At 38.8% G+C, this 27,233-nt stretch overlaps 1 protein-coding gene across 1 annotated transcript; it reads right to left on the bottom strand.

Annotated features, from left to right (window-relative positions):
- Positions 1–3,544: 3,544 nt before the first annotated feature.
- Positions 3,545–26,987, bottom strand: nrd1a (nardilysin a (N-arginine dibasic convertase)). The gene is made up of 31 exons (XM_073873798.1): positions 26,853–26,987; positions 26,017–26,256; positions 23,124–23,394; positions 22,249–22,330; positions 22,001–22,154; positions 20,748–20,821; positions 17,946–18,041; positions 17,669–17,791; positions 17,524–17,581; positions 17,362–17,435; positions 17,186–17,255; positions 16,930–17,007; positions 16,727–16,847; positions 16,390–16,448; positions 16,254–16,308; positions 15,493–15,597; positions 12,531–12,654; positions 12,229–12,315; positions 11,669–11,788; positions 11,509–11,560; positions 11,193–11,343; positions 10,977–11,104; positions 10,690–10,852; positions 8,349–8,380; positions 8,125–8,263; positions 7,918–7,965; positions 7,463–7,515; positions 7,289–7,372; positions 6,815–7,022; positions 6,618–6,707; positions 3,545–4,370 (listed from the first exon to the last, which is right to left on the bottom strand). Exons 2-31 carry the CDS (start codon positions 26,193–26,195, stop codon positions 4,149–4,151), a joined length of 3,300 nt encoding a protein of 1,099 aa, XP_073729899.1. The 5' UTR covers positions 26,196–26,256; positions 26,853–26,987; the 3' UTR covers positions 3,545–4,148.
- Between the last annotated feature and the right edge of the window lie 246 nt (positions 26,988–27,233).

Here is a 27,233-nt window from a genome sequence, read left to right on the forward strand (position 1 = left end):
CTCTGCAAGTGCTACCTATTTAGCTTAGTAATTAAAGCATATGTAAAAACGTCGGTAATTGAGTTATTTAATAGCATAAGTGTAATAAACTGCATGCTGCAATAAAAAAAAAAAACATTAGGCTATAGTAAAAATGTAGTAAGCATGTTTTTGCAGATTAATTACAATTTGTATTACCATAGATTTACTGTAAATGTCATGGTTAAACAACAATTACTGTAGCGAGTCAATGGCAAAACTGATGTTTAATCACAAGTATGCATGGTTGCATTAAAGGCGTAGTTCACCCAAAAATTAAAATTCATCATTTTTACTCACTTTCATGTTGTTAAAACCCTGTATATATTTCTTTTATTTTTTTATGAACACAAAGATAGATTTTTTGAAGAAAGTGAGAAAAAGATGACAGGATTTTCATTTTTGGGTGAACTATCCCTTTAAATGCTTGCTGGCATCATATTCACTGAAAAAAAGATTCATTCAATTTACTCATTTTTTTTAAGGTAAGTGGTTGCAATCAATCTATTTAAGCTACATTTAAACAAACGTTTTTTTATTTTATTTGTTTTTCCATTTTTTTTAATGTAGCTTAAATAAATTGATTGCAACCCCTTACCTTAAAAAAAAATTTGTAAATTGCATAAATATTTTTTCAGTGTTGAAAGAATAATATACACATGCTGTATAATAAGTTTCTTTTTCTGAAAGATCTTAGCATGGTGGTCTCATTTTTGTGCATCAACACTCTCACAAGAAGCTAAAAATTGACTATTAAAAAAAAAAGAAAAAACGAATAGAAGTTACTGTCTTGAAAAATATGATTTTTCCTGTTTACAGTTAAAGCAATACGCACAACCACCATGAAGATATTTTTATTCTCCATATCTGTTGTTTATAAAGGATTTACTATTTGTCTTCCGCACTTATTTTAAATAGTTAAACACTTGTTTCAAACATGTTTTCATGCTGCAACTGTTTAACAAGTGAAGCTTTAAAGGGAAAATTTTTCAAATGTCCAATAAATCTTTGGTGTCCCCAGAGCACGTATGTAAAGTTCTAGTTTAAAATATCATATAATTTATTATAGCATGTTAAAATTTCCACTTTGTAAGTGTGTCATTTTTAGGTGTGTCCTTTAAAATGCAAAGGAGCTGATCTCTGCACTAAATGGCAGTGCCGTGGTTGGATAGTGCAGATTAAGGGGGCATGCACACCAAAACTTTTTTAGGGGCGGTTTCCCGGACAGGGATTAGACTAGTCCTAGACTAAAATAAATGTAAGTGCTGTCCAAACTCAAAATAACTTGCACTGACATATCTTAAAATACATCAGTGCCTTTTGTTTTGCCTCAAAATGTGCATAAGTAATGTTTTTAGTAAGGCATGTTTGTTAAAACTAGTTATATTTCCCAATTAAAATCAGGTCTAGTCCTGGTTTAAGATAATCCCTGTCCGGGAAACCGCCCCTTAAACGTGGCTGAAAACACCTGGAAAACGCCGAATGCCAGCTGTTTTTCAGCTGAGCGCTTTGGTAGCCGTGTTACTTCAGCTGTGAGCAGTTTGGTTGCTGTGTTAATGTCCCACCCCTCCTCCACTGTGATTGGACGGCCGTGTGAGAACTGACATTGACGAGTGATGCTTTTCACCCAAAGTTGAATATTTTTCAACTCCCGGCGCTCAGCGCGGAAAAAACGCCTAGCGCCGATTTTTAGCGCGGAAGAAAACCGCTAGCTGAAAACGCAGAGCTTCCATTGGAAACAATTGAAAACATGCCCCGGCCACGGGCATAAAAGCTTTGGTGTGCACGCCCCCTAAGGGGCCATATTATCCCCTTCTGACATCACAAGAAGAGCCAAATTTCAAAACACCTATTTTTTCACATGCTTGCAGAGAATGGTTTACCAAAACTAAGTAACTGGGTTGATCTTATTCACATTTTCTAGGTTGATAGAAGCACTGGGGACCCAGTTATAGCACTTAAACATGGAAAAAGTCAGATTTTCATGCTATGTCCCCTTTAGGCTGCATATTAAACTCTAAATATAAAAATGAATACAAAAAAGTTGTATTATAAAAAATGGGAGAATAGTGAGACTGGCACACTTAAACGAAGACAAAGCATGTGCATATGGAAATGCAGGTTTATTTTCCACCCAACGCTAGGTCAAAGAGGGAAAGACCTAACCCGCAGGGTTAAATTAACCCAGAAAATATTTATATTTGACCTAACAATGGGTTGAAACAAAACAGAGCTTCCTGAACTCATCTCTGTCAATGTCTTAATGTAGTGAAAATGCATTGGTGCCAACCTACTTGTTATCTGACATAAGCCTAATTAAATGTTTCACATGACATGGGCACGCCAACCCCTCCCATTCAGACTGCCAATACAAAGAGAGAATGATTATATGAAACTGCTATCTTAACAAGCATGAGAAGTTTTTTGTTGTTAATAATTTTCCAGTTGACTAAAATCTTTAATGAGAATCAGTAAAAGAATCTTTTGTTGATTATTCAAATTAGAGTTTATGGAGCATTTCTTGTATCAAAGATAATTAAGAACAAAATAAGGCTTTAAACAAAATTCGTAATTGGTGATTCCTACAAAATGAAATTAATTACCAATGTTTTTGTTATTAAATGAATTGAATTAGAGGGACTGAGTCTAGCATTATATGCACTGATATCTCACTTTGAAAAGGCCAAACATAATTAACCTGTCTAACTAAAGCACTTACTTCATTCCCATGTGCCTATGAGGCATATCTCACACTGTTCTTGTATTAAACACGATCCATCACAAAGAGAAAGCCGAGTGTACTCCCTATAGAGGTAACTGACTTCAATATCCATCCACCTTATTTACCTATCTATATCTAAGGTGCAGTACACCTCCTCCCAACAGCTTGTCATTAAGACACCCGGCAGGAAGTGAAATGAACTGACACAGCATGACGCTGATCTACATAGACTGTTAAACTCGAATGAACCGTGACACAAGGCAGGCTGTGCTTTTTCAAGACGAGGTTACTTTTGAACAGTGCCGGTTTCGGCAGACTGATGGACCTCTATGGAGCGCTTCAGGCTAGCAATATAAGAGAGGTAGTGCTGAGTGGAGAAGAGCTATTTTGGAGCACAGAGATCAACTCCCTTGCTGTGCTGCTATGTGCTACCCGCCTAGACAAGTAGAGACATAACTCCATGTACTTCCCAAGGTAACCTTTGGAGAGCAGAGGGCATACCACATGGTAAGAGGAGTGATTTGTGATATCATCCGAAAATGATTCAACGCAGTGTGATATGAAATTACGAGCACACTACACCGTAATGCCGGGGGTGAGTTTAACAAAAGCAAATATGAAACATATTAAATGTATTAGAGCCGATGGTGCAGTCCGATTACCGGCTTGAGGAGCTTTGCCGATCCTGTACTGTACCTCTCCCCACTGTGTACTTTCATGGCTTCTACATGCCAAAAAAATGCAAAAATGGTCTAAAAAATAACTACAAAAATAAAAAAAAAGATTAAATGCATCCAAGCCATGTGCAATTCTACAGTCGTTTAATAAATAGATATTTGCACACTCTTAGATCAAGCAGTTATATGAACCATATTTTCTAATAAATGCAAATTGTTGCTAATGCAGAAGAGACGCATTATTATTTTCATCATGCACAGATCGGCACACCATCAGACATCTTTATTTACAGACATCATCAGCAGGCCACATAAAAGCAGTCACACTGCATCGCATTCAAACACATTCATACATTTCAGCACACCGTCATATAGTTACGAATTTATTAGTACAAATTAAACACTGCAGATCTACAGTATTGATAAAATACACACAATTAAGAGTAGCTTTTTAAGTCATGTAAAGGTCCATTACAGATGGGAATTAACAAGACCTCTTCTTAAACTGTATCTTTTGGACTGAGCCCAATCTATGCCCACACACACACACACACACACACGCGCACATCATTCACATTATCATCATCCCATCAGCAGGGCTCAGGATACAGTATGAACGTGCACACGGCCAGAGCTTGAGGGTATCAGGATATGCTCCTCCCACTCAAACAAAAAGATGGAGAAAGGTAGGGAGCGCGTGCTGACCGACAGAGCGAGTCCGTGCTGGCCGTTTATTTGACGATCTTGTGGTAAGGGAAGAGGTTGAGGGTGGAAGTGAAGGCCCGGATGTCTGTGATGGTAGTGGCTGAGGCCAGTAGAGAAGAAGCTGGAAGGAAAGTGAGTTTGGACACCTCCCCATACAATGACATCTTACTGCACTCCTCATCCTCTCCTTCAGCAGATGGATGTTCCTCACTGGGAGGGTCATTTTCTTCAACTCCAAAACCAACAACCTGAGAAGACATCATTGGCATATTAGGCATTTACAGCATAACGAATGTGAGACAAATGAGGAAGCTTTGAAAATTTTCCCTTAAAGGCAGGGTGCATGATTTCTAAAAGCCAATGTTGACATTTGAAGTCACCTTAACAAACAAGCCCTATTCCCCAACAGAATCTGGACCTTCATTTGATAGACCCGCCCCACACATACGCAACCCAGGCAACGATGTTGGTTAGTAGACACGCCCCTTACTACTGAGATTGGCAACAAGTGTGTTTGGTAGTAGACCACATATTTTAACAATTTTAATAACTAAAAAATAATTAACTTTTTATTTTATAATACAAAAATTACAGTGTTATGGACATGACATTTGTATTCAAAACTTAAAATATGATTTCAAGAATGCATTTATTACCAATATATTAAACCATTTAAAATTAAATGGTCTATCCTTATTTTAAAGGGTCATGAATAATAATGTTGAGCTCTGCTCTTATTGGCTGCATCTCAGAGCAGTTCAGTTCAGTAGCTCTCCCTGTGTGTAAACAGACCTTATGTTTGAGCCTTTATCAGACAAAGATACAGAATTTGAGGAATAATGAATTTTTCGGAGATTGGAAATGGATGTTTCCGAGTGATAAGTTTGTTTTCAGTATGGACCGAGGCACAACTTTCCGATCTCTCTGATGAAACCAATAGACCTTTTGCGTGTTTGCAAACAGAGATGACGTTTTTTTTGTGGGCGGAGCCCAACCGGTGTGAAGTATTTTAGCGTTAAACTGTGATTTATATGGATCCAGTGTTCTGTAGAAGTCTGTTTCCCCTATATTTTTCTTAAGTGTAATGTTTCTTATAACGTTTTCACCAAGTTACGTTTATTTTTTAAATAAATTAAAAGTCTAAATGGCTTGGCTACTGATATGTGTGCATGTATGTAATGTATATGTATTGTTCTTTATCAATTACTTTTACAGTATGAATCGCTGAAGTACTTATATGAGCAATACTATCATGTATTCTGTATAATATAATTTATTAAATATTTCATCATTTTCCTGTTTTCAATTTCTTCCTTATATTTATAGCCTACGTGTTTGTTCTAAAACTATTATGTTTATATATTATTAACACTTTACATCGCGCGCGCGCGTGTGTGTGCTATGTTTATATATTTATTAGTAAACATCATAATTTATAACAAACAGGAAGAAGACATAGGCTAAGATAGAAGGTAAAAAGAAGTAAAAGAAAACGAAAAAAATATGAAACCTTTAATAAATGGTAATATTATTGATATTATGAACTCATTGAAATCTTTAATCTTTCTAAATAAATTTTAAACGTAACGTGATGAAAACGCTATAAGAGACACATAGAGGGATCAGACTTCGACAGAACACCGGATATCTTCTCTAATTATTTTCTATTCAAATTATTAAAAGATTTCTAAATGATTTCATCACCCCAGTCTGTCCGGTTGAGGGCTTATTGCAACCATAAACACCTACGTTTATCTTCAAATGGTGTCTTCGACGACGGTATACTACAAAAATGAAGGTCATCTATTTCTCCGTTCCCATTCTGACAATCAACAGTACAACAAAACATTTTCTAGTGGGTTATATTGTTCGTTTCTAATTCATTTCCACTGTTTTTCTGCCACCACATTGCGCGTGTGACGTAACTGTGACGTCGATTCGCAAAAGGTCTATAGGGAAGTGATTTAAATTGCAATTCATCGACTGGCGGCTAGAGGCTGCCTCCAAAAGGGAGTCAATTCCCATAGACCCCCATGTTGAAAAAAAAAACATGCTTAGAGCAGATTTTTTTACAGCCTGGTACAAAAATATTTTTTGGTCTGTATAGCTAATTTTCCCCTTTATGGCAACTGTGAAGGGGGTGAATTTTTTTGTAACTCATCCGTTTAAATTATATTAAGCCTTAAAGTTCTGCATAATTAAGGGTTTGGCCACTTGAGTGACGGGTGAACAGCCACTGCTGTCACTAGAGTCGAGAAAGGCTGGCATGGTTTCAGCAACCAGCCTTCACCCACACCCCGCCTCTTTACCCATTTTCAGATATCTGCGAGTGATGCACGGTGACATTGTGTCATTACCACCTACTCTTAATATTCATCTATGCCTAGCTAATTACATTTTTACATTCTACAGCACCTTTATGCAGACCCTGGACTATCAGTTCCTGTGTAGAGAATAAATAAATAAATACATTTCAGGTGAGAAAAAGCACTTACGTGCACGCTGAGCTTCCGGTTTCCTTCACCTCTGTGTTCCATGAACCAGTTAACAAGTTCAGCTTTGGTCATGAGCTTCAGTGCATCAATCTGTTGTACAGCACAAAATAAAGACGTCTCTGCATTTTCCCACAATTCATCATTATCGCATTACAAACCTGTCTTCAACACTGTTCAAGCGTGACATCAGTCCTCACCTCACGGCAGAGTCTGTCAAAGACGTATTGCTGCGTGACCACCTCTGTCCAGTTCCTGTCCACCTCCTCGCCGAGATGAGTGTCTTCACAGCCCTTCAGTTTGACAAGAGCGGTCACCTGTGTCTTAAAAGCCTCATCACTCAAGCTGTTCATCTTCTCTCCAAAGCTCACCAGGAACTCCTCGATCTTCGTCTCCACCAGCTCGGTGCTAAAAGGCAGAGGAGATATGTGTCCCGCCCCATACTAACAGTTTCAAGAGGAAATCTTCACGTCAAATCATTTAGCATGCAATAAAAGCTTTCACTTTAGAAATAATGAGATCCAAGTAAAAGCAACACTACAGTTTAGTTGAAACAGATGAGGTGATGAAGGTTAATTATGATTTTGAAGTCAAGAGACTACAGCTGCAAACTTCACAGCGCAAATCAAATCATTTTGATGCGGCGGTGAACTGCAAACAACATGAGGGCTCACTTGAACTTCGTGGCCTGAGTCTCCACCGTGACCGAAAATCCAAGAACACCTGATGTGTTTCTACAAGTGGGGTACACGTGATATCTGCGAAAACAGATGGAGGGGCACTAATTAAAACCAGCTAGCGCAACAAGATAAGGTCTTAATGCTGTGCCACCCGTGTCGGAGACTCACCCGAGCGTCTCTTTGGTTCTGAGGAAGTCGAAGCACGGTTCCTCCATGTGCATCTGCAAGAGGGCAGTCACAGTGATAAAAACACACAAGATGATGTCAGTGCAAAGCAGCGTAACAAAGCAAACATGCTGCAGCTCAGATGGGTTTTTAAAGCAAGTCACGTTTTACAGCGACGGCCAGCTCAACTTTTCAATGCGATTTAAAGTTACTGCTGAAAAAGAACTGGAGAGCATCCAGAATCGGCCTTTGGTGTAAAGTGGCCCTGTAGGGGTGTGTGTGTGCTCGGCGCCCTGGAGTGCAATAACTGAGAACATCATCTGATACTGGCAAGATTGACTTCATTGCTTTAAAAACCCCTGAGGCGGCTGTTCTTATATATTCTGCCCTCATATAGTTACAGGGATGTCAATCATGACACAATGTTAACTCGGGCATTAAAATTGATTAATACTCACCACCAGCAGCTCCATCAGAGTGTGTTCACGCAAGTTCTTGGGCCCAGACTGCCAACGGACAAAAATGCATGACATTAGATGGATGACGATAATGAAGAATAAACATGCATGGTTATTATAGAAGTGCCACATATAAAAAAGGCATGTGCTTGTTTTCTCCACTTAAAGCAAACAGGATGACGTTCAATGCGCTGTGTATGGTAATACCTGGTAATACACTGTGACCTCAGAGTTTGCATCTCCCTTGTTGAGAGACTTGACTTTGCAGAGATGATGTTTCTGAGGAAGCTCCACTACTCTGAAGAGAACAGGGACCTCTACTGACAACTTTTTGTATTGCAATTTGCTGAAAGGAAATGGAGAAAATACTAAGATGACATGTTTAAGGATGTGTACTGGTATACAAGAAGCAAACAAATACAAGTGCTTACTCTGTGACATAGCGAAGGAACTCCATGGATTCCTGCAGGTGATGAAACATAAAACAAAATCAATGTGGCATAATGATAATCTGTGGCATTTTGTCAAGAGAAATTTATTTTAACATTCTTCAATAAAAATACATTGACAGTTACGCATTTGCGTGTTGTTTTCATAGCAAAGTTATAAGGTTCGTTTCACAGAAATGGACTGTAATTCACTTTTGCTAAAACCATTAATGTAATGGTGCACAAATGACGCAGGGTTTGAGGCGTCAAATTCGCATCTAGTTTGCCGCTTGAACATTTTGAGTTTACTCACTTCATTCATGCGTGAAAGCCGGGCATGAAATTCTAGTCATCGAGACCTTCACGTGGAAATTCGCGTCAGGGGAGGGGATTCTGTGACTCCGCTCGTAATCACGTCACTATTAGAGCAAGCTCCTGATTGGTTAACGCGGCACGTTTTTCCGCCAAAGTTAAAATCTTTCAACTCACGCGTTTCCCCCGGCAACGCTCAATTCGCGCTGCGCTAAACCTCCAGAAGCGCGTCAATGCGTCTTTACATCGACTTAACATTAAAATCACTTGGGTTTGACGCCTCTACCATGGCTGGTGTGAACGCAGCATTAGACTAGTTTTTTATGTGTCGTCATGCACTTAGGGGAACGCCACCCTTGTGGGCAAGAGAGCGCTATCTGCTATTGTCCACAGGTTAAAGCATTACTCCACTTTCATAAAAAATCTGATAATTTACTCACCCCCATGTCATCCAAGATGTTAATGTCTTTCTTTGTTCAATCGAGAAGAAATTACTTAATTTTTTTCCATATAGAGGACTTTAATGGACCTCAACAGTTTGCAGTTTCAATGCAGCTTCAAAGGGCTCTAAAAGATCCCAACCAAGGCATAATGATCGTAAACTGTAAAAATAATATGTAATTTTTAACCACAACTTCTCAGCGTGCACTAGCCTTGTGATGTGCCAGCGGGACCTTACGTAATCACGTCGAAAGGTCACGCATGACGTAAACTAAACTACTGCTCCGGTGTGGAGAAATAGGACTGTTCAGACATTGTTGTATGTGAAATGATACAAATTAATGTTTTGTGTCAGTTTATTGTTTAAAATGGTTCGCAAGTGTGCGTTTCTCATATGTAATGAGTGACCTTTCGACGTGATTACGTAATACACAAGGTCCCGTTGGCGCATCACAATGCTAGTGCAAGACGAGAAGGTAAAGTGGTGAAGTAATTTTTTTTTGCTTCAAAAATGAGATGTTGGGATCATTTTGAGTCCTTTGAAGCTGCATTGAAACTGCAATTTTAAACTGCAAACTGTTGAGGTCCACTGAAGTCCAATATATGGACAAAATCCAGGAATGTTTTCCTCAAAAAACTTTATTTTGTCTCGACTGAACAAAGAAAGACTTAAATTCCCTCACTTCATTTAAGAAGTGAGGGAATTCTTTACTTTAGTCAAAATATTGAATAGTTGTTGTGCAATAAAATGCAATAACCGACGAGGAGACAATCGTTGGCTATGCTTCTACAGAATGCCGTCAGAGACGAAAACTCAAGGTTAGCTAAAAGGTTGTTAAGTGAAAATGCTAAATTAAAGTGAAAGAGTGAAAACGCAACGTTTGCGAATTCTTCTGAACTTTTATTAGATCCATTGTTGTACTAATGGAGAGTAAGGGGCCGTTCACATGTCGCGCCTAAAACGCATGGAAAACGTAGGTTCTTGTCACATGACCTGTGGTGCGCATGCGGCATTATGACTGATACGCTGTAAAGCGGGTGAAATTAGATCATGGTTTTGAATGAAAGTCAATGACGCCCTCTGCCGGTTGGGTATACCATGATGGCCGCTCGAACTCTGCGCTGGCTTCACCTCACGCTGTTACGTTAAGCGTTCAATGCGCAATCCATTCATTTATATATAGATCAGTGGGTGAGGTCGTAACAAGGGCGTGGTGAGCTTGAACCTGCTTACATCAAGCGGTACCGCAACATCCAACAGGAAAATTCAACTGCAGTAGCCACCGTTCAACCTGAAGAGGGCAGCACTCAGACGTTTTTACACCATTAATCTGATGTTTTTTAGCGACTATAAAATATGGAATCGGGTGCTGTGTATAATCGTAAGTGCACAAAATGTACTGAAAACTATTATTAGACTTTGATTGTAGATCTATGTCTGTCACCAGCTTTTGTTTCCCAAGGTACAAGTTTAAATGATTCTGGCAATTAACAAAATGCCAGAGATATTGTGCTTAACAGTAAGTTCCTTTAAAAACACATACAGAATGTGTGCATCAACTAATGTGTGAAACCCCAGGGTGAAACTCACAACACTTGTAAAGTTTCCTTGCACCAGTCCTTCAGCATACAGCTCAGACTTAAAGCTGCCCACAAACTCCATCAGATCATCCACGCTGAGACCGTCTACCACAGCTTGATACTTCTGAATGGTCGACCAGCGCGAGTCCTCCAGAATCAGAAGCCTCACGTCCCTGGATAAAAACCAAAACAATAACCCCCACAAAAAAACAATGAGGTTAGGACATTGATACAGGAAGAAAATCTGTGAATCAATAGTTATGAGGAACATGCAGTTTAATAAATGTAAGTACGCACTTTCCGAGCTTCTCAGGCTTAATAAGGATGTTGAAGTAAGTTTTCTTCAGCTGCTCTGCAAACATGCTGAACACGTTGGAGGCGGCGGAGAAATCGGCGAGATAATCCACGATCAGATTGAACAGCAACTGCGCAAAGAGAAATGTTTTCTTTCTTTTAATAAAAACCTGGAAGCAATTCTTTATATAACCCATCATTGTGTGTTACTGTACTTACGGGAAGTTTGTGGTTGAAGCCCTTGACCTTGATAACCAGGCCGTGCTCCCCAGCCATTAGTTTATATTCTAGCTGAGCCACGTCGGCCTCGTAAGCCGGTTCTGCCAGGTTATGGATCAGGATATTCACAAAGAGGTCAAAAAGCACCAGGCTAAGTGGAGGTAAAGACAAAAAGCAAGGTAGATGGATGAGCCAGAATAGAAACCAGAGATGAAATGATTCCCTAATGGCTAGATGGGGTTACCATGGATACAGCCTTTACAAGATGGGATCATACAACTTGTGACTTGTGGTTTGGCATGTGACCTTAACTTACTTTTTAGGAGACTTCTGAACCACGGGTGATATGAGGTGGAAGCGCACATATGCTGGAGAAAGGGAGAAAAACTAAATGTGAGGTGGGTAAACGAGCATTGTCGAACAGAAGATATGTGCACTCTCCAGTAAATCTTCAACACAATACTTTCACAAAGCACCTTTGGGGATTTTGAACTTGTTGTCCTTCTTGTACCACAGGCAGCCTCTGTCATTGTTCACTATTCTGACAGGGTACTCATTGTCTGGACAGTCTGATGTTTTGAGGGCAAAATCAGTAGCGATGAAAGGAGAAAGCATGGGTACTGATGTTGCAAATAATTCATAAACATCAATAAATAAAAATAAAAAGCCATCCCTGCTGCTCACTACAAAAGCAAAACATTAAAGGTTTCCGAAATCTTGAACCTTATTATAAGCTAAAATATTTTAGTTCTCCCCAAAATGCTAAAATATATAAAATATTGGTTTATATTTGCATGCATGATTACTTATTGTATATACATTTTTAATTTTATTCAGCATTTGCATTATAATGATTCCTCTCCCAAACCCGTTCCTGTAGCCTAACTGGTTAGCACTTGAATACAGTGCATTCAAGTTACATTTTATCAGCATGTGTAAGTTGTTTTGCATAAAAGTATCTGCCAAATGCATAAAAGTAAAGACCTCTGGGGTTATGAATCCCGTTTGAGGAAACGCTGCATTCAGAGATACCCACCGATGAATTTGTTCTCAGCGGGAAGGTGAAGGCTTGGGTTTAAATCAAAGTCTCCAGCCCAGAGCTCATTCCAGGGCTGCTGTATGTCTGTAGGGCAAACAAAGATTTGCTTTAAACAACTGTTTGTCTGTTCGCATCCTGTACACAACCGTCATCTGCAGGCTGAACAAATCCTGGCATTACACACAGATTCAGCCATCCGCATTCATATGCGAGTCAGTGGTGACTATTAAAACACTACAGCTTTTTCACTTGTTTTTTGATCCTATACACGCAAAACTGAAATAAAACGATCCACAAACCCTCCAGACTGTATTGCGTCCCGAACCACTTTTCCTTGAGCGGGCACTGGCCTTCATGCTCGGGGGACAAAAGGAGCAAATTGGCTTTCTCTGGTGTGAGGAGGTTCAGTGCAGCAGAAATCACCTAAGAGAAAACATAAAGACCTACAGTCATACACAATGGCGCATGTAAGAATTATTATTAGAAGTCACTTTGGATGAAAGCATGTGTCAAATACACAATTCAAATGTTCAAAGAGGAGTTCCTGTTTTCATTTAGCTGTGAACGCTGCAGTTCGGGATGTAAAAACACCACAACCTAACCCTAACCCTAACCATCAGTATACATGCAGCAAGACAAAGTCTTTTAAAGGAAGTCATGTCACTGCGCTGCCATATTTGCAACACTAAGTCCCTCCCTTAGCGGATGTCATTCTGTAAATGTTGACAAATGGCTCTTTTTAATGGAAGGCGGGAGTAAAGTGGCTAACTGACCGTTGCAATCTCCCCCATTCATCTCAATACCAGTGACACATCTTGGTAATATTAAAGGGGGGTTTTAAGCCATTTCATGCATTTTGACTTATTAACACAGTTAAAGAGTTAGATTCATCATACTAAACATAGGCAAAGTGTCAACAAAGCAGTTGGACGTATGACCGAGTGTTTCTGTGGCAAATGCACTTCGCCAGGGTTCGTAAAAAAAAAAATGAAAAATTCTTATGTAACAATCTTTGTTTAATTTCAAAACTCAACAATGGCATGAAAGAAGAAATGTGTTTTTGGATGTAAAGGGCGATTTATAGTCGTGCGTAGGTTATACGCCGTAGCTACAGCGTAGGCTATCCGTAGCTTCTTCTTCTTTGGCGTTTGCGCTGCTACTGTGGTTAAACGCGTGGTTACTGCCTACCAGCGGCCTGTGCGCGTGTTTGCATGTCGACGCTGACGACGATGCAAAAGTATAAATAAAAACCGACGCGGAACCTACGCCGTAGGACCTACGCACGACTATAACGAGCCCTTAAGGACAAGAAATCCAGCCTTATGAAAACAATGGATATAGTTTATTATCCGGGGTAGCAGCAGACTTTTGCGTATGTGTTTGATGCGCTGGATTTTTCCAACTGGGTCATGAGTTGCATGCGGTAAGTAAGACTTCTGTCTTATATTGGAAATAGGCGCGTGCATATTACATAAATGACACGAACATGAAGTGAATCATAAGTTATTAGTGTTGTATAGTGTTGCATGACTCGTATTCGTTCCACCCACGGAAGTAACTCCTCCTTCTTCATTTTTTCGTACGTTATCGGAAAGATTTGGTAAAGCTAATCTTTCTTTTATAAATCTGATTAAACTAAAGACTCTTCGGAGATATAAAGAATGTCATACTACTCTATAGGTACTCCAGATTAACATCAGAAATGCAGAAACAGCGTGTGTTACGTGAGCTTTAACACTGGATTTCAATTAAATGGAGCGGTCCCAACCGGGTCATGAGTCGCAGGCGGTAAGTAAAACTGCATCAAGTGTTTTGTTGGTAATCGGCACGTAAGTGCATATAAAGTAAACGACACTAACGTGTAAGTTATCCAAAGATAGTGGGATAATGTTTTGTGTGTGTTGCTTGCTTATGACCACCCGCAGTACGCCTACAGGGGTACCATACCGGCACCCAGTCTGTGCGTTGAGTATGTAAAACACCTCCACAAAGGGACGCTCGCGCTGTGGAGCCAGACGAAAGTATACAAGGCTTCAGGTAACATACGGGCACACGGCTACATTGCGCGTGCGTCGAACCGTGCGACACACACGCTCCGAACCGAGACAAGTGAACCGAACGTTTCGGATGTTTTTTCATGTACCGTACCACCCCTAATAGCGTCACGATGACGTATGCCGCATTTACGTTCCCTAACGCACACAGCAACAACACATAAGAGCAAGAGCAGCATTTTAGCAACACGAGTACAACCAAGCTGTAAAGTTACGTGAGGAGAAGATACTAACAGCGGGTGATGTGCGGCCCAAAAGTAAACAAATGACTCAACCCAGCATCGCTGTGCAAATTACTTTAGTTACTAAACTGAAGTGTTAAGGAGTACTGACTGAATTTAAATAAAATAAAAAAATCACATTTAGGAAAATCTAGTTGTATTGATGCATGTCAATTTTTTCTATTCATCTTCCATTAATCGATGTGATCTGATGAGTTTAAAGCACCGTTTTACCCCGTTTGTTTCTTTTGCGACTGCTGCGAGGCGCAAGCACACCTGTACTCCTGGGTCCTAAAGTACACCCTATTTCTCACAACATACGCAGACCATAGACACAGACAGATGACTTGCTGATTTGTTCTGTATTTACATGAAAATCTGACTTATTCACTTGTGTTTTATCTGAACTAGATGATCTCACGACCCCAAATATGCCATGAATAATGTTATTTATTTGATGTTTATGCAAACAAAATTGCACTTACATGTAAAATAATTTTAAAATCAAAGTTTTCAATGGTTAGCTTAGCTAATGACTTGAGTTACTAGAATCTACTGGCAGTGTATGGGAAATCTGTGGAAGTGTCATAGCGATGTAAAATTTTCATATTATTTCATCTTTAGTTTGTACTTTGTTTAGATTTGACTCATGCTGTGTGATCGTCTCACTACTATTGCACTTTAATGCTGCTTATGCCACATTATAACAATGGATTTACACTTTGAATTAAGTAGTCTGTCATCAATGACAGCTTATTGTATGCAAAATGCGCTTCCTTTTCAATAATTAGTTTATACCGTCATAAATATCATTACCGCAAAAATTCTTAAAATATCATGATATATTTTTGAGACTGTATTGCACACCCATCATAGGTATTCAAGATTAAGATGAGATAAGCAGAAACAGTGCGTGTTATGTGAGCTTTAAATATCATTGAAAAAGGTGTAAACTGTAAATCAATGGTGATTGTGAAAGGACTGACCTCTGGTTTGAACTCAAACATAAGCTGGTCTCCTGTTAAAAAGTCCTCTTTCGGGAATAGCTGCATGTTTTCACAAATGTCCTCCACGTATTCAATGGGGTCAGTCTGCAAAAACCAACATCACAGGTGCTATTTGAGTCTATACACAAATACTTAACACCATCACTTGACTTTTACAGTCAAGAAAACTCAGTTTGTGGTTTTAAACAAAACATGAATAGACTGATAACAGTTTAAAGTGCTTCATCCAATACAATTGAATTTTATAAAGCGCTTTTTAAAAAAGTGCATTGTTGCAAAGCAGCTGACAAAAACCAGGAAGAGACTCATAAATATTGGAAATATATAACGAAAATTATTAAAAAATACCTAAAAACATTTGCACTATAATAAAAACAGTAAGTTAGTTTGAGATGCAATAAAAACAACCAAAGGGGATCGCATACCGGCCGCGCCGTTCTAAAAAAATCCCCAAAAAAATTGAACACATTGTTTTCTATGAGTATGCGCACACCGGCGCCGCCAGGTGGTGCCTTTCCGCGCCGCCCAGCTTTGAATCAGGAAGTTGCATTAACGATTAACATTGGCTGTTAACGTATATTCTGCATTTTGAAGTAGACGCTATCTGACGAGGCTCGCGCTATTTATTGTGCACTTCCGGTTTACGATACCTCCGAGATGTCCCAGACGCGTCTCGACGACGCTGAGCTGCGCGGCCGGTGTGCGACCCCCTTAAGTGTCTACAGGATTGTAACACTTACCTGCTCCTGATAGTGAAATTCATTGGCCTCGATCTTTTGAATTTCCTCATATATTCTGCAGAAGAAACATTCTGAAGTTTACCTAAAACTCTAACAAGCTACAAACTGTTTAGTACACATAAAGTTAAGGGTATACCTTTGTTGGGGCCCAAGAGTCTGAAGCATTTTTAAGTACTGGAAGACCAGATGAGCAACCTGAATCAATAAAGCAAATCTTATTATCACAAACACATTCAGAGCTACCAAGCATAAAGCTATTGCGTCTGTTATAATTAAAGATAGTAAGGGGTGTGTTTGTGCCTCAAAGGCTTTGTAATCCTATTTTACACACATCCAGCAACGCTATTAGTTTCTCAGCCTTCACCCTGTATTTCTATAATGGCATTAAGTGTGAATGAATATCATATCTTAAGGATGCCCACGACTAGATGTTTGCTGACATGTCAGCCAACGTAAGACAAGCATAAGATGACCTCATAGAAGTTCTGGTAGCCCTCATCCGTCAAAGTGATGGAGATGCTAAAGATCGAGTAGGTGGTGTTTTGATCAAATCCAGTTTCGCTGTTTCCACCAAACAAAGCTAAGGCCCAGCACCTAAACAACGAGATTCAGGTGTAAATGCTCTTTTGTGGAAGGTGAAAACAAACCAAACCACACCACAAGGGAAGTCACTTACTTCCTCCTGAGCGTGGACAAGATACTACCAGTTCCCTCATGGCCGATCAGCCAAGCGATGTAATGAAGAGGCTTTACCCTGATAACAGATACAGAGAGTTGTTTCAGAAGTAATTCTGGTCCTGGACAAATCAATACAAGCAAGCGACGCTAAACTAAATCAATACGTAGGAACTGCAAAGCTCTCCTCTGTTATTTTACCTAAACCTTAAAGAGCATCATTGTGTTTTAGAAAATACCCTGTTTATTTGATTTACCTGTAGTGCTGCTCTTGTGGGGGAAGAGCCCAGGTGATGGTGAGCGCATGAACTTTCCTGACAGGCACGACTGAAACAAACAGAAAATGTCTTCATGTCATTGCTTATTTTTTCATGACTGAAGTAGTGTTTAGCTCCACCACATTAACCAATAAATCACTATTTTACAGCAATACCTCTGTAAAGCTTATTGAAGGCAGGTGTTTCAAACGGGTCCAGCTGCTTTGAAAAATCAGGCTTTGGCAGGGCACTGAAAGCATTCAAAAAATAAATGTTGAAACAAATCAATTTTATTTTATAAAACTGCACAAGTAGACCAAAAGATGTATTCATCTTACTTGTTGGGTATGTTGCTGAAGATTTCGCGAACCCATTCTTCAAGAGTGTCAAGTTTTTCTATGGAAGAGAGAGCGGAGGCGACCTTAATATTGACTGAAATTTGAAATCTCACGTCTTAGTCAAGCTCTGTATACAGGCACCTACCTTTAGACTGTACAGCTAAGGTCATATAATGGGCAGAGTAGTACCTCTTCCAAAAGTCACGGAGACGCTCGTAAACATTGATGTTCTTTTCCTTAGGCTCAGTCTTTAGGGTCTGTGCATTTCCTTAAATACAATGACGAGATCGCATAAAAAGCCGAAATAAATCTTCGACCTGTCAATAAGACGTAACTGATGCTCTTAAACAAATGGAAGAGGATGGGTCAATTACTTTAAAGCAGCTTTGTAACTGGGGGAGACTGTAAAGTGTTTGACTTACCCCAGCAGAACTTGCTCATGGGATGGTCGGGCTTCGCTAGGCTGCCAAACAGCATTTCTTTACGATGAGAGTCTGAAGGCTTGGCTAGTTGATATTCTGCAATGAAAAATAAACATTATTCATTTCAATTATTTATATGGCACATTTCTACTTCACTCAAGACTAAAAGTGCCTTCCATAATACAGCAGTTGTTAAAAACAACAAATAGTAAAACCAAACAAACTTAATCTCTACCTTTTTATAGAACATGGTTTACAACAATCACAATTGACCCATGCATATAAATTACCAATCCAATAAAAAGTCCAAGACATACAAGGCAGCAGAATAAAGAGATCACAAGTTGTAGGTGTAAAGATGATAGATGAGCTTTTAAGAAACTGGTAGACGGTTCCATAGTTTCAGCACAGCTACGGCAAGAGCAAGTAAACCCCGGAATTAAAGCCTCGACTTAATTCTAGTTACAAATACTGGTTGGCAGACCAGTTCAAGAATTGTCAATAGATGCTGTTCTACCAAAATTTCAAAGAGGTATGACAGTGCTAAGCCTTTTGTGGGCAGCCGTGACCTAATGGTCAGAAGTTGGGTATGTAATCCGAGAGTTGCCGGTTCGAGTCTCATGGCCGCCAGGTTGCAACTGAGGTGCCCTTCTGGTTAAGCTTTATCGGGTTAAAAAACTTTGGGCCATTCAAATTTTAATATTGCTTAAACAGTTCATTGGGGCATTTACAAATTCACCAAGTTGTCTGTTGTCAGAAAAACAATAACAAGCAACATTACATATTTGAACCAAGTGGCGACACATACAAAAAAAAGAGGACCAAGCACTGATCCTTGTGGAACCCCAGAGAAAGAGTAACTTTCCAATTGGATTGAAAAACTTCTAGCTGTCAATAAGGAAACCATTTAAGTGAGAGTGTCTAAATCCATACTCACTGCTTTAAAGGTCCCATTGTTTTTGAAGCTTTGATTGTGTTTACAGTGCGTAATATAACATGTGTTCATGTTTCACATGTAAAAAAAATGTGGTATTTTTCACACATTTTAGTGTATTTATCTGTATACCGCTGTTTTTACTGTCCTAAAAACGGGCTGATGTCTTTCTTGTTCTATGAAGTCCCTTCTTTAGAAATACATATCGAGTTCTGATTGTGTAGTTTGTTTAGTGTGTTGTGATTCGATAGCAGTTTAGCTTAGCAGAGCCATTTGAGCTTAGCTGGCGACTGACGTATTCCTATAGGCGGAGTTTAGTCAAAAACTCTTCTATTGACATCATTCAACCGGGAAGTAGAGAGCTGTAATCCACACCGGCCGTTCGCTGTAGGCCTTGAAAGGGGAATTCAGATAAAGAAAATAAATCGCCTGACAATGAACTTTGAGGTTTATCATTTTGCAGGTATTATTTATGCTCTAACAGCAACATTACACACTAACTAAAGTTTGAAAAATGAGAGGAACATTACCTTTAAAAGTTCTAAAAAGAAAATTAAGTTTGGTAATACTGAAGGTTATTGTAAGATCGAAAAGTACCAGAACAGCTTTCAGTGATTTCCTTTAAGACAGCAAGGAAGAAGTAACTTTTAAAAGTTAAAATCTGACTGAAACTCCAAAGTAAAAAAAAACAAAAATTTGGTTTAAAAATGAGAGCAGCTAAAAAAACAAAGGGTACACCACCCTTTTAAAACCAAGGGTGTATAATAGAAAGATAAAAAATATGAAACTATACCATTTGCGAAGCTGTTATTCAGAATGGATAAAATGTTTGCACCAACACCACGCAAGACTTGAAAAAGATTATCAGGGGGAATAAAACCAAGTGAGTAATTAGTAGGCCTCAAATGCTTTATCTATAAGACTAGAAAAAGGAAAGTGGTTCAAAGTTAGTTAAATTAGAACAAAAACAGAGTCTGAAGAATAATGATAAGTAAAATCAATACTAGCTCTACTCGTCTAAGTTTTAACCGGGTATCGAAGTAGGACAGAGTGTTTACAGAATTAAAGTTTATTGTGCCAAATAAAATTTTTTGGAACTATGAGAATGCTTAGCAATAAAATATGAAAAATACTGTTCTTGATCATTTATCTCATAAGAGACCTGAAGCGTATCTTTATTCCACTGTCTCTCTTCCATTTTTGTCTAGACACCCGTGTCGCTGCTATTAAGCCATGACTGATGTCTAGCTTTGGGCATTACTATTTTGAATGGTGCACATATTATTAAACCAGGAAGTCATCAATTTAGCACCCATGTCAAAAGGAAATCGACTCTGAAGATTTGGTATCACTGCAGAGTTATATACATTCACAAACTAAACAGCCGAAGAATTAATGGAATCAATTGCCATATGGCATCAACATTGACAGAGAGCTTAGACAAGTAACATTTAAAAATAGGATGCTTATGATCAGATAAAAACATATTTGATAGAAATAAGTATCTATAAAGCCCTTTTCACACAGACATTGCGGAAAATACACGGAAAATTCACCCATGATTTTTCTGGGATTGTTTGATTTTTTGCTGATTCACACTGCCAATGATTTGCCAGAATCTATGTGCTTTCACACAGATACCGTAAAGATACCATAAAGACACGTGACGTGTTTCAAGTCAAATTACAAGATTTTGAGGTTCCTCATATGTCACATGGGAGGAACCATTTGATAAATCTCTAAACACCCTTTAAAAATAAATCCCAAATATTATATTTGTGTTCTTACAGAAAAATATATGTTTCTTAGAAATCTGAAAAAGATTGCTTTAGGGCTATTTTAATCTATAACTGAAAAAAAACACTCACCACTGTCCACAGCCTCAACCTCTCTGTCAACGGCATCTTCAATCATAAGAGGACAGATGAAAAACTGAGCCCATCTGAAACATAAAATACAACCACATTCTGATGAAGATATGTATGAGATTAAGATATTAAAATGACTATTCATCCAAAAATTTGAATTCTGTCATTTGATGCAAAACCCGCTAAGGCTGTCAATCGAATAGGGGCGTGGCTAAATTAGTGCTTTATTACAGCTGATTTTTTTTGTCAAATTCATTGCAATTATTTCGCTGCTCCCAATTGGTTTGTGCCTCTCTGAATTTAAGGAACAGAACAATTAATTTATTGAAAAGATTTATCGGCCACTGTTACATATCTGTTAACCTCTATTAACCGTCTGTGGATTATTTCTGTGAAGAATGGATGCACCTTTTTTAGGCTTGAAAGTCATGGACCCTGTTTTCTACCATTATAAAGCTTTGAAGAGCCAGGACATTTACTAAGATAACTCAAATTATGTTCGTCTGATGGATTTATGTATCTGGGATGGCTTGAGGGATGGCTTCATTTTTCGCTGAACTATCACTTTAAGAAGATTTTAAATATAGTGCATAAAAACATTTATGATACTTTTATAATACTTTGTCCTTTTAATAGCTTGACATTAACAACCACAGGTTACGAACAGAATCTAATTTAAATGGTCCTGGAAGTGCGATATTTGATCCAGCAAAAAGGTCCGGATCGGCCCTGATACCGATCCCAAGTATCGGATCGGCGCACCTCTAATATATAGACCTGCATGTCTCTAGTTTGGTGGTTGGTCGTTGTATGTGTGTCACGAATTTCATGTCTGTTCATTTCCTGGTTTAGTTTGTTTTCTGTGACCTTATGGATTATTTTAATAAATCTCACTGTGTTACAATATTGGTCTATCACTATTGTCTCTATTCAAAAGAGATGCATTGTTAATGGTGGCAGATGATTTCACCCTCTACATTCTGCATTTACCTACACAGAAGAAAGAAAGCGTATGGGTTTGGAAGACCGTCAATAAATGATGACAGAATATTTATGCGTGTGTGAATTATTACTTTCATACAAGCACATAAATATAAGCCTAAAGCTTTTAAAGCTCTGCATAACAAAAATATTCTGAAGTGTAGCAATGTGAATAACTACAATTGAACTTGCTGCAGCTTAACATTCAGCAAATCAAAAGACCCATCAAGATGAGATCCGACGTGATGATCACATCTTAACAGCTACTTCACCTGTCAAGAGCCTCTTTGAAGCGTTTCCGCTGCACATCAAATTGGAAAATGGTTCTCTCGCAATCCGTGGAAGCATTATCACTGCCGCCGTGCTTTTTTAGGAAGGCATCAAAGCCGTTCTCAGAGGGGTACTTCTCACTGCCCATAAACACCACTGGGACAATAAAGAATAAGATAAAGTCAAGAGATGAAGGTTTGGGAATAAGTCACTATTCCTTAATGGCAGAACACCTGCAGGTGTGACTTACTGTGCTCCAAGAAGTGTGCAAGGCCAGGGAGGTCATTAGGGTCACTGAAACTCCCCACACCAATACAAAGAGCCGCTGCAGACTGAATTAAAAAGGAAAAACTGTTTTACTGCACTCTTTCAAAACATCACACCCTTCTCAGTACCTTAACCTAAGGCAAAATCCTAAATAAAGGTCAATGGACCCTTTTCACACTTCCACGTTCGCTAAGTGGAAGACACCATAGTTTACCACAATTATGGTCACTGCTGAGGTGTACGTGTTTTTGCAGTCCCTGAAAGATTGGCCGACATTTACGTTTGAAGATACTGGGTCTCATTCACTAAGCACTAGGGGTGCAACGGTTCTCGGTAAAGAATCGAACCATCCCGTTATCCTTCCACGGTCGGGCACGCATGTCCACCGCGGGGCACCATGTTTGATTCTACCATGTATTTCTGTATGGTTCTAAATCCAATTAACTCGTAGTATGGAAATCTCTTGCTAACCTCACAGTTCCTCCTCACGCTTAAAAAAATTAGGATCTGTGTTTTTTGGTAGTTTTTCATTATGATACGAGTGTATTATAGCCGTGATTTCTCTATGACATCTGTGAGCAGTTGGACCCGGAAGCGGTGCATGATGTAAAACTTAGTAACTGGATTGTGTTTACCCAGCTATGACGACTTCTGCTTTGTGAACGCAGAAGTGTGACCAGCGCCAATAAAAAACAAATTAAACAGACAACATATTCACAGGTTCAAATCAACATTTACACAGATTTCATCAGAATCATGCTATACATTATCTGGTGCGTGTTTTCATTGGAATCAAAGTCACAGTCTTTGAATTGCTCTCGCAACTGAGCTAAAAAAAACATCGACCAACAGACGCACCTGTTTTTCAGATCCCTTTCTCTTCTTCCTGTCATTGTCATTGTCCTCATCAAACTCCTCAAAATCACTGTCCTGACTGTCCCCCTCCTCTTCAGACTCTTCATCAGTTCCTTCCCCCGAGTCTCCCTCTTCTTCTTGTTCTTCTCCCTCTGCTCCCTGTTCCTCCTCCTCTTCCTCTGAATCCTCATCCTCCTCCTCATCTTCAGCGTTCCCATCCAATCCACTCAGATCAGAGATCAAGAGAGCCCTTAGCCCATTACTCAGCTCGATGTATCTGAGAAAGATAAAAAACAAAGTGAAATTTTACCCAATCTGCTTTAGCATGTCTGTCGTGTTATGTTTCACCCTCAGAAATGGAAGAAGAGCTTGTTATTTACATGCGTGATCTTGTATAACTCTTATCGTTTAGCATCAACACATCAATCAAAATGTAAAATGATTCTTTAAAACATTTCACTTGTTACTAGATACTTTCTACTATTAGATAATACAAATGTTGACTGCTTAAATCTAAACATTCCTTGCATAGAAGTAAAGACGCACTGATGTATTGGCTATTGACCAATTTAAAGCAAAAGATCAGCATATTAATTATAACATGAAAAGGGCTGATATAACAAATGTATAAAGTTTTTTAATTATGATTTAATTAATCCCCAGTTTCACAGATAAGGCTTAAGGCTAGTCCCAGGCAAAAACATGTTTGAGCTGTCTTAACTAAAAATAGGTTGCACTGACAGATGTTAAAATATGCCAGTGCCATTGATTTGACTCAAGATACACACTAGTGGCGTCTTTTTCTAAGGCATGTTTATAAAAAATGCCCCCATAACTTGCACAGAACTTTTTGAGTGGGGGGGGGGGGTGAAAAGGTGATGAAAACCTTCAAATTGATATAACTCAATATATATTTTTTGTCTAGAAGCCTAATCTTGATCTTGTTTAAAAGAAGACACTTTAAAGTTTTTGAAGGCAGTTTAAAGTTATTGTAATAAATAAAAATGATGCAATAAAGTATATATTTTATACATAACATAACAAAAATGAAGTTTGTTTGACACTTTTAGTGGTTTTACCAACAAAGTCACTAGGTGTCAATAATTTGCTGCATACTCTTGTCACAAATTAATAAATTACTGTCACTGCATTATTACTGCTAAAATGCTTTTAAATATGTAAACTACATTCTTAGACCTTTCCAACAATATATAGTTTGTCGTGATAGGTTCAAATTTACATGCAAAATATTGAAGCAAACTCACAGGAAAGAGTCCGGTTAAAGGGAAACACCACCTTTTTCAATATTTCACTATGTTCTTAGTCTTACCTCAAATTAGATAAATTAATACATACCTATCTTTTTCAATGTGTGCACTTAATCTTTGTTCAGTGCATCATGAATGTGTTAGCATTTAGCCTAGCCCCATTCATTCCTTAGGATCCAAAAAGGGATAAATTTAGAAGCCACCAAACACAATGTTTTCCCTATTTAAAGACATGATTAAGTATGGTGGCACAAAACAAAACATGGCTATTTTTTTAGCAGATAAACTATATTGTATGGCGGAAGAGCATTTAGTTTGCAACACTTCGACCTCGGCGCGCAGTAACTTCATCACTCCCGACAAACTAAGTGCTCTTTTGCCATAGAATATAATTTAAATTTTTTATCCACTTAAAAAATCGTCCCATTTCATTTTGTGCAACTATACTTAGTCATGTAACTACTCATGTAACATTCTTCAAATAGGGAAAACAAGTGCTGCGTCCGAAACCGCCTACTTCCATACTATATAGTACGCGAAAAGCAGTAGGCTAGGAGAGGCGAGTAGTATGTCCGAATACATAGTATTCGAAAAACAGTATGCAAAAAGTACCCGGATGACCTACTACTTCCGGTTAGATTTTGCAGCGTGCATACGATGGACACTTCACTATCCCATGATGCCCCTGGAGAGGAGTTATCCAACGAAGAAGACGACGCATCGCGGCTGTATTCGCGCTGTAATGACATGACGGCGATGTCACGTCATGTAGCAGCATGGTGGATGTAGTACGTCCGAATCTCATTCATACTACCAGGATTCATACTACACAGTACCTACTGTTTTAACTGCAAGTAAGTAGGTACTTCATCTCATTCAGTAGCTACTGTACAGTATGCGGTTTTGGACGCAGCCATAGAAGTGTTTGGTGACTTCTAAATTCATCCATGTTTGGATCCTAAGGAATGAATGGGGCTAGGCTAAATGCAAACACATTTACATAGCGCCGTACAAAGATTAAAGGCGGAGTCCATGATGTTTGAAAGCCAATGTTGATATTTGAAATCACCTAAACAAACACGCCTCTACCCCAATAAAATCTGGACCTTCTGTTGATATACCCGCCCCACACATACGCAACCCGGCAAGGATGTCGGTTAGTAGACACGCTCCTTACTGCTGATTGGCTATAAGTGTGTTTTGTTAGTCGGCCCGTCTCCTTTTCCAACGCGTTTTTCAAACATCGTGGACTCCGCCTTTAACTACGGCCTAGTCCTGGCTTTAGCTAAGGATTGTCCGTGAACTGAGACTTAATTATTTCAATTGAATATTTATTAATTTTAGTCTTTATTTTAAGAATCCACTGTGTTATAATACACCGTTACACTACTTTGGTAAGAGTTTGTAGTAACAGAATTGACTCTGACTAATTTAAACATCAGGAAATCATGATAAGACCATTTTTACAGGAAATATCATACTGTTATGGCCTGTAGCATATTTCGACTCGTGATAATGGGTACCAAATTATTAAAATAATTAAAAATATAACCACTTGCAAAGTCAATAATGACTTTAGACACAATGTAGCTGCAATTATATAAACACCCACTTATCAGTGTGCACTATATCTGTACTGTTTGGGATCACTTGGGGATTTAATAATTCGAGGATCTCCTTGGTTTTCATCTCCACCACCGTCTCCTGGAGATTCGTTGGGCTCTCGGGCTGCTTGTTGTGGGTCTGAAGAAGCAGACTGTGCCGAGCTGCTGGCTGCAGCACACTTAAACTTGTTTGTTGTGGGCATCTTCAGCAATGATGGTACTTTAGCACTGGAGCTGAAGTAAACGGGACACTTTATGACCCTGCTACAAAACAGGGAAAATGTTCGCGTTGCCTTGAACAGAGCAATACTGACTTTGGTCTAAAAGAAACGACACGTATATTAGAAATCGGGTAACCATAAATAACGACCTCGTCTCAATGTAATAAAGGTGACCACACATCTGACGTAATAATATCGGTTTATCCTTTTTTAATATTTTGCATCAGCATCACTTGTGTGTGTGCGTGAGCTGTCATTTAATAAAGAACAACAACGCATCTTTTGGTGCTTCACTATTTGTCTGGTTAAATTGATAGCCGATCACAATTAGAATGAACTTGATGTCAAATATGAAATTCTTTGCGTGTCTGCCCAAATTTAATCCGAGCTGCTCACAAAAACACGTTTCATGCACCAGCATCACTGTGCTACAATGGTGCTGCTAACTCACAGTTGCTACAGTAGTTGCACTGACACTTCCTATCGACACATTTAATTCAATAGACTATTCAAAATTATTTGACCCGCTTCCCATGACCGATCAAATGATCTGTCTAAGAGACTACGGTTGCAAGTGCGATTAAACCACCTTATTATTATTATTTCACAAAGTTAGTGAAGTTTCATCAAACCCCATACCTTTTATCCTGATGCTGGGTCAACCTAACTTACAGCGCTCAGGGAGTCACCGGTAGGTTGCGTCTATGCAACAAGATGAGTTCTGATTCGTCGGAAATTGGTGACGTAGAAAATGACGCTTTCTGATTGGTCAGAGGTACAGTTAAGGCGAACATAAGCTTGATGCCTATCATCATCAACCGTAATCCGCTATGGAGCCACATGTGAAGGTTTTCACCCTTAACATAAACAACAAATGACATCGTGGTTTTAATAATTTAATTTAGTATTTGCCAAATACTCTTATAATAGTATTAGGGTACTGTTATATTAGTAGATACTCCTAGTAAATAATCACTCATAATATTCCAATTCTTATTAATAACAATGCATTTTCATGTA

The sequence above is a fragment of the Misgurnus anguillicaudatus genome, chromosome 2, assembly GCF_027580225.2.
Source record: "Misgurnus anguillicaudatus chromosome 2, ASM2758022v2, whole genome shotgun sequence".
Taxonomy (NCBI): domain Eukaryota; kingdom Metazoa; phylum Chordata; class Actinopteri; order Cypriniformes; family Cobitidae; genus Misgurnus; species Misgurnus anguillicaudatus.

Bases quoted from the DNA above. Each gene is read 5' to 3' on its own strand.
- nrd1a (XM_073873798.1), bottom strand. From the start codon at position 26,195: ATGCCCACAACAAACAAGTTTAAGTGTGCTGCAGCCAGCAGCTCGGCA. The intron at 12,316-12,530 runs GTTTGTGGATCG...TTTGCCCTACAG, and splicing joins GACGCAATACAGTCTGGAGG to ACATACAGCAGCCCTGGAAT. The intron at 8,381-10,689 runs GTGAGTTTCACC...CATCACCTGCAG, and splicing joins AAGGAAACTTTACAAGTGTT to GAATCCATGGAGTTCCTTCG.